This window comes from Rissa tridactyla, chromosome 1 (genome assembly GCF_028500815.1).
Source record: "Rissa tridactyla isolate bRisTri1 chromosome 1, bRisTri1.patW.cur.20221130, whole genome shotgun sequence".
Classification (NCBI taxonomy): Eukaryota; Metazoa; Chordata; class Aves; order Charadriiformes; family Laridae; genus Rissa; species Rissa tridactyla.
Window position 1 is genome coordinate 12,180,920 of NC_071466.1, and position 7,583 is coordinate 12,188,502.

The window sequence follows — 7,583 nt, forward strand, 5'->3', positions numbered from 1 at the left end:
GCAAAAGGAAGGCAACAAGTTCCGCCTAACGCAGGAGATTTCGCGTTAACGGCGACGGAGCCGCTGCCGAGGGTCGCGGCGGCACCTCGCCGGCAACGGCGCACGCGGATCCGGCACCCCAGAGACCGGAGAGGGTGACCCAGACGCCGGCGGGGAGCACGGAAACGCAGCCGAAACCGTGGGGGGAATCAACCGCCCGCTGCAGGAGCGGGGACATTGCTGCCCGTAACAACCGCGGAGAGTAAACGGGGCGGGGGGGGGAAAAAGATGCGGAAAAAACAGGGGGGGTTCAGCCAGACGATGAGCTTGGAGCAAAACCGAATGAGTTTCAACAGGTGACAAATGGATCTGAGCTGGAAATCAGAAAAAAAAAACAGTCCCAGCAGGAGGGATTTGAGGCCTGGGTCCCCTGGGGGGGGGGACGGGGGCAGAAACTCCCAGGATTTCAGCCCCGGGGGAGGGGGGCTGGAGGTGGCCAGGAGTCGGTGCAGGGCGATGGACCTGAGGGACCGGCTCCGCCGCAGGCCGCTGCGTGGACAGCGGGGTACCGGGAACGGCAGCGTCCCCGCGCGGGGTGTCCCCATCCCAGAGGAGGCGCGAGGTCCCGGAGCGGGAGGGATGAGCTGATTCCATGCCAGGATCCCACTGGGATGGAGCCGCCAATGGCTTCCCAATGTGGCCGGAATGTGGATTCCCGACGCTTCCCCGTCTTTGCCACGTTGCTTCCAAGTGGAAAAAAAAAAAAATATCCCGGGAAAACTCTATCTGAACCTTTCCCAGAGTGGAAACTCTCGTCTGCCCGCTGTGAGTCTTGGAGAGACGCCGGACCCTGGTGCTCCGGGAAGTGCTTTGGGAGGCCGGGTAACGAAGGTTTCGCTGCGTCGGGCACCCGGGGAAAGCCAAAGGCACGAGCGAGTGGAAAAGGGCCCGCGGCCGGCGCGGTCCGTGCTCCAGCTCCAGCCCCCGGGAGACACCGAGGGGCTGGGAGGGGACAGGGGGTGGGGAGGGACGTCGCGCTCGGAGCACGAAGAACCTTTTGGGGGGACACCAGGACCTGCCCCGTGTGCCATGGCCAGGGCCCGAACGGCGGGTGCCGCGTCCCTGTGCCAGCGGCGACGACAGCAGCCCCTGCGCTGCGAGGGACGGCGGGGATGGGAGGGACGGCGGGATGGAGGGACCCCCCCTCCCAGCTCCAGGATGATGCCCTGCGGGTGACGCCAGCAGCAGCGGCGCGGTGGGGGGCCATTTGCCCGCTTCCTCCCGTTGGGGTTCGCGTGGGAGCGTTTCGGTGCCCGAGGAAGCCGGGCAGGCAGGAGAAACCCCAAAATCCTCCCCAAACCAGCTCAGGGCGGGGGGGGGGGGGGAACAGGTATCCACCACCCAAGGCCCAAAGGACCGGAAGGATCGCGGCCGGCCGTGGGCGCCCTGATGAAGGCCGGGGCTGCTGCAGCCCCCGCTGCCGGGGGGCGGAGGGGCCCCGGGGGGTGGAAAAACACCCAAAAACCCGATTTCTGTGTTAAAGAGCCGGAGAAGGGATGGATCCCGCGGGACCAGCCCCCGCCCGCACGGCTCTCCTGCCCGTCCCCCCCCCCCTCCGTGTCCCGCTGTCACAGCCCGTGGGGGGGTCATCGGCAGCATTTCAATTGTCCCGGCAGGTCCCGGGTTGCCCCGAGCCCCCCACGGGGTTGGGGGGGGCGGGCAGGGTCCGGCCTGGGACCCCGCTGACCCCCCCCAAAGCCCCCAGCTGAGGACACCCCGGCTTTTCTGAGGCCGATGACCCTGTGCCCCCACCCCACCGCCACGCGTGGGCCAGTGGCCGAGGCGGGGGGGGGGGGTACAGTGGCAGGGGAGGGGGGGGGACATCCCCCAGACCCCAGGACGGGGGACAGCAAGGACGCAGCCACCGCGCGTCCGCGGGGCTGACCATGGACCAGGACCCGACGGCGAGAGCCTGGTGCAGCCCTGTCCTGCCCCCCCCCACCCCCCCCCCCGACCCGTGTCACCCCCCCAGCACCCTGTGTACCCCCCTGCAACCCCCCCCGGTAACGAACCCTGCACCCTGCTGTGTGTCCCCTGCACCCCCGTGACCCCTCTGTACCCCACATCCCCACCCTGCACCCCCTGTGTCACCCCCTCAGCGCCCCCCCCACGTCACCTCCTGCATCCCCGTGTCCCCCCCCATGCACCCCCCTACCGCCTGCCTGCCCCCCCGACCCCCGCGCCTTGCCCCCCCCCCCCCATGGGGCACCCCACGTCACCGTCACGTACAACCATCAATAAATGCCACGACCCCACCACAGCCTCGTCCCCCCCCGTGGGGCGGGGTGGGGTGGGGGGGGCTCAGGGTGCTGCTGGGACCCCCAGCCTTTTGGGGGGGGGAGAGGGGGGTGTCCCAGGTGACCCAGGGTGCAGAACGGGGGCTGGGAGGGCAGACGTGGGGTGCCACGGCCGGGGGAGGACGCACGACATGTCCCCAGGCCAGCGGCGTGATGGGGGGGGGGCACCATGGGGATTGTGGGGACAGAGCGGCACCCCAGCCCCGTGCTGGGGGGTGGGGGGGGGGGGGAACACAAGGTGCCCCAGGACCCCCCCCCGGCCCCTCCACGCAGCATGGGGGTGCCCCCACAGCAGCCGGGGCCGGCACCAGCCGCCAGTTGGGGTGCTGCCGTCAGCACGGGGGGGGGGGGGGGGACACGCGGCCATGGCTGGGGGGACCCCAGCGTGTGCCCCCAGCCCCCTCCCCACCCCGGGCACTGGGAGGGGGGGGGGGGGGGCGGGGGGCGATGCCCTCGACCAGACCCTTTATTACAGAAGGGCTTTTTACACAGCACAGACACACGCAGCCCCCCCCCCTCCACCATGCACCGCCCCGGCCCCCCCCAGCCCCCACACCCCCCCCCCGGCACAAGTTGGGGGGGGGGGGGGGGGGGGCGGGGTGTTGCATAGAGAGCAGCTGGGGGCAGGGGGGGGCGAGGGCCAGACACCCCCTACGCCCCCGGGGGAGCGGTGGGGGGCAGAGGGGGGGGGCAGAGCCAGCCCGCCCCGGCCCCCGCGGCCCCCCCACCGAGCCCCCCCCCGGGGGCCGCCCCAGGGTCCCTGCCCTGCCCGCCCCCCCCCCCACCCCCCGCAACGCTGAGCAGACGGGGGCGGGGCCGGTCACTCCTGTACATATTGCAGCACGTTCTCAGCCAAACATTCGTCCCCAATAAATTAAAAAGGTCCCGTGTCCCGGGGGTGGTTAAAAAAAGGCGCCGGCCGGGGTTTTTTGGGAGGGGGGGGGTTGGGGGGGGGGGGGGGGTGAGAGGGGTCACTCCTCGGGGGGTTCCGTCAGGAAGGGGGAGGTGACGGGCGTGGGCCCTGGGCGATGGCGGCCAGCTCCTTGAGGAACTCGCTGAAGATGACGGCGCAGTAGACGGCGTTCTTGACGCGCAGGGCCTGGCTCTGGCGTTTCGGCCGAACCCCGCAGCCCCCCCGGCCCCCCCCGGCCAACGCCTGCAACACCGGCCCGTCCCGTACGTGCTGCAGGGCCAGCGCCGCGGCCGCCCGCGCCCGCGTGGGGCTGTTGGCGTGGCGCAGGATCAGCTCCCCCAGCGACGGCTTGCGGCTCTTGGCTGGGGGGGGGAAAGGGAAACTGCCTCAGCCCCCGCCCGCGCCGCCACCGGGGCTGGCAGCACCCCCCCCACCCCACCCCCCCCCCCCCAGGTAATGCCACATGCAGCCCCCCCCCAGCCCCCCCCCCGTACCAACCCCACCCTCGGTGCAAGGGCCATGGGCAGCCCCCCAACCCTCCGGGCAGCCCCCAGCCCCCCCGTAGCACCCCCTCCACCCCCCCCCCACGCACAATTGCCACGTGCAGCCCCCAGCCCCCCCCCCCCCCCCCCCATACCATCCCCACCCTCGGTGCAAGGCCGCATGCAGCAGCCCCCAACCCTCTGTGCAGCCCCCCAGCCCCCCCCCCCAACACCACCCCCCCACCCGCCCCCATACCACCCCCAGCCCCCCACATGCAATGCCACGTGCAGCCCCCGGCCCACCGTGCAGCCCCCCAGCCCCCCCCCCCAACACCACCCCCAGCCCCCCCCGTAGCACCCCCACGCAATGCCATGTGCGGCCCCCGACCCTCCATGCAGCCCCCCATGCAATGCCAACGTGCAGCCCCACAGCCCCCCCCCCCGCCATGCAATGCCACCGGGCAGCCCCCCGGCCCTCCATGCAGCCCCCCAGCCCCCCATGTAATGCCACATGCAGCCCCCCAGCCCCCCCCCCATAGCCCCCCCAGCCCTTGGTGCAATGCAGGGGGGCAGCCCCCCTCAGGCTCAGCGCAAGGCCACATGCAGCCCCCCCCCCGCCCCCCTGTGCAATGCAGGGGGCAGCCCCCAGCCCTCCATGCAGCCCCCCCCCCCCCCAGCCCCTCATGTTAAGGCATGTGCAGCCCCCCAGCCCTCTGCCCAACGCCCAGCCCCTCGGGCAACGCAGCCCCCGGCCCCCCGTGCCGTGTCCCCCCCCCCCCCGCGTCCCCTGGCTGCCCGTGCCATGCCGAGCCCCCCAAGCCCCTGTGGCCCCTCAGCCCCCCCGTGCCACGCCGTGCCCCATAGCCCCCTATGCCACGCTGTGGCCCCCAGGCCCCCGTGCCGTGCCGAGCCCCCCCTCCACCCCCCATGTTGTGCCATGTCCCCCGGCCCCCCGTGCCCCCCAAGCCTCCCCACGCCCCCTTGCACTGCTGCCCTCTGTCCCCCCATGCCCCTAATTTTGTACCGCGTCCCCTCCTACAGCCCCCCATTTTGTGGCACGCCCCCCCCACACACACTGCCCTGCCCCCCAGCACCCCCGGACCCCCCCAAGCCCTCACCCAGGGCTTCGGGGGCGGCGCAGGGAGGGCACGGGGGGGCGCGTCGGACCAGTCCAGCTTCCCCCGGGCGATCAGGTACTTCTTGGCCTTGAAGAGCAGGGCGGGAAATCCTCCTGGCTGGCGGCGAAGCTCTCGATCTTGTTCTTCACCGAGCCGAGGACCTGCCGGGGACAAGGACCCGGGGTCGGGGGGGGGGACAGGGAGGGCCGTGAGGGGCGGCGGGCGCAGGGCCGGGGGTCCCGGGGGGCTGTGGGGGGCTCCCCGGGGTACCTGCAGCAGGGATTTGACGCTGGGCTGGAAGACCATGTTGGTGTTGAGGAGGAAGGAGCGCAGCAGGGGCTGGGGGGTAGCAGGCCAGCTGGGCCACCAGCCCCGTCAGCAGAAAGTTGACGTAGAGCGAGTTGTGCAGCATGTTCTCCAGCTTCCCGAAGAGCACCGAGACGAAGGGACCTGCGGCACAGCCGGGGTGCGGGGACACACACACACACACACACGTCAGGCTGGGACGGGGGCAACGGGGACACCCCCACCGAGGGCGCCGAGCCCCACCTGTGAAGGGCTGGCTGGGCGGGGGTCCCACCCGCCCGCGGCGGGCTGGCCACCAGCTGGGCCAGGGGGTCCGGCACCCGCGGCGGCGCCGCCGGCCCGCGGCGTCCCCCGCCTCCGGCAGGGCGGCGAAGCTGGCGAAAGCCTCCTCCTCCTCGCGGGGACAGCGGCGGTTCGGGGGGCTCCGGGGGGGGTGGGCAGGGACCCCCCCACCGCCGCCGTTCTTCATCTCGGCCTCGATCTCCCGCAGCTCTCGGTGAAGGCCTCGATGGTGACGCCGGCCCCGTTGGGCTCGGCCGGCGCACGGGCCAGCAGCTCCTCGATCAGCGAGTCCACCGAGGGCAGTGGCTCCCAGCCCGGGGGCTGCGGCCGGGGGGGCCCCGTCGCACCCGTTCTGCGTCGGCAAGGGCCGGTGCTCCCGCTCGGGAGGGGGTCCCCCGCGCCGTCGCTCTCACCGTGGGGGCTGCGGCGCACCTTCTTCACCGCCACGTCCCCCCCCGGCCCGCCCCGGCTCAGCCGGCCCATGCGCCCCATTCACCAGGGTCCCCGAGTCCCGCGTCTCAGGGCCGGGCCCCCCCGCGCCGTCCTCGCCGCCCCCCGCTGCCGGGGGGACCCCCCCTGCCCTTCCCTCGCCCCCTCCTCCGGCAACCCCCGCTTTTTAGTCCGGGGGGTGGGGGGGTCCCGGGGGCCGGGGGGCTTCGGGGCCGGGGTCGGCGCTGGGCTCCTCGCCCGTCGTAGGGGGCCGACCAGACGCGGCAGGCCCAGGCGCAGCGGTCGATGCTGCGCCGCGCGTCCCGCAGGTACTCCAGGTAATTCCTGTCCAGTCTCCGACACCTCCTCCCACCGGCCGGCGCGGTGGCAGGGGCTGCCCGAGGGGGGGTGCCGGGGGGAGCGCGGGGCAGGGGCGGCCGCCTCGGGGGCCGCGCTCTGCTGCCGCATGAAGAAGGAGAGGCGGGAAGGCGTGGAGGGGCTTGGGCACCGTCACCACCGAGGAGGTGTCCACGCTGGGGCTGCCGTGGCCTGCAGGGGACGGCGCAGGGGTGCGGGGGATCAGCGGGGGGTGGCAGCCGTGGCGGCGGAGCCCCCCCTCCCCGGTGTTGTACGTACCCTTGGCCCAGGCGGCGTGCTCCTCCTCCCGTTCCGGCGGCGGCAGGCTCTCGGGGCGGCAGCACCGCGGAATGAGGGAGAGGAACTTGGCCGCCGTCTTGCCGTAGATGTCCAGGTCCCTGACCGCCCGCTTCTGGCTCAGCATGACGTGGCTGCAGGGCAGCAGGTACCTGGGGGGGGGCGCAACGGGGCTGCAGGCGGGGGACACGCAACAGGGACGCCCCACCGGCCCCATTGGTGGCAGGGCAGAAGACGGGGGGAGACAACGGGGATGGAGACACCCCACCAGACCCATTGGCAGTGGGGCAGAAGACGGGGGGACACGCATCGGAGATGCTCTGCTGGACCCCTCGGCAGCGGGCAGAAGACGGGGGACACACAACGGGGATGGAGACACCCCACCGGACCCATTGGCAAGGGGGGCAGAAGACAGGGGGGGGGGGACAACGCAACAGGGATGCCCTGCTGGACCCCTCGGCAGCGGGGCAGAAGACGGGGGGGGACACGCGACAGGAACACCCCCGATGGACCCCCTCGGCAGCAGGGCAGAAAACGGGGGCACACGCGACGGGGATGAGGATGCTCGGCCAGACCCCTCGGCAGCGGGGCAGAAGCCGGGGCTGCCCCACATGTCACCCCCCACCCCTGTCCCAGCGCAGCCCCCCCCCCGGCGCCGGCAGCCCCCGGGGCAGTTACCTGAGCACCAGCTGGAGCATCACGTCCTCGCAGTTGAGGCTGAGCAGCGTCCGGAAGAGGCTCAGGGACACCATGCAGAGCTGGGGACGGCACGGAGGTGAGGGAGCCGCAGCGGGGCAGGAGGGCAGCCCCACCGCCGGGCAGCCCCATGGGGCAGGAGGGCAACGCCACGGCCAGGCAGTCCCATGGGGCAGGAGGGCAGCTCCATGGGGCAGCAGTGGGGCAGGAGGCCAGTGCCACATCCAGGGAGTCCCATGGGGTAGGAGGGCAGTGCCATGGACAGGCAGCCCCATAGGGCAGCCCCTCAGTGGGGCAGGAAGGCAGTGCCATGGACGGGCAGCCCCATGGTACAGCAGTGGGGCAGGAAGGCAGTGCCATGGGCTAG

General features: G+C 72.8%; 2 protein-coding genes across 2 annotated transcripts in view; one reads left to right on the forward strand and one right to left on the reverse strand.

Moving 5' to 3' along the window:
- Positions 1-3,327: 3,327 nt before the first annotated feature.
- Positions 3,328-7,503, reverse strand: LOC128902669 (FHF complex subunit HOOK interacting protein 1B-like). The gene is given in 20 exon segments (XM_054186065.1): positions 3,328-3,559; positions 4,850-4,885; positions 4,887-4,950; positions 4,953-5,010; positions 5,120-5,194; positions 5,196-5,299; positions 5,399-5,429; positions 5,431-5,487; positions 5,490-5,650; positions 5,653-5,785; positions 5,787-5,831; positions 5,834-5,896; positions 5,898-6,002; positions 6,005-6,073; positions 6,075-6,125; positions 6,127-6,219; positions 6,221-6,364; positions 6,366-6,415; positions 6,503-6,672; positions 7,199-7,503. Coding segments are annotated over 20 exon segments (2,034 nt in total). The 5' UTR covers positions 7,492-7,503.
- Positions 7,504-7,526: 23 nt separating this feature from the next.
- The window catches only part of LOC128902674 (hemopexin-like), a 2,719-nt gene continuing 2,662 nt past the window's right edge, over positions 7,527-7,583 (forward strand). Inside the window, exon 1 of the mRNA XM_054186077.1 lies at positions 7,527-7,545. Within this exon, the coding sequence (XP_054042052.1) occupies positions 7,527-7,545 (19 nt within the window). The remainder of the gene's footprint in view (positions 7,546-7,583) is intronic.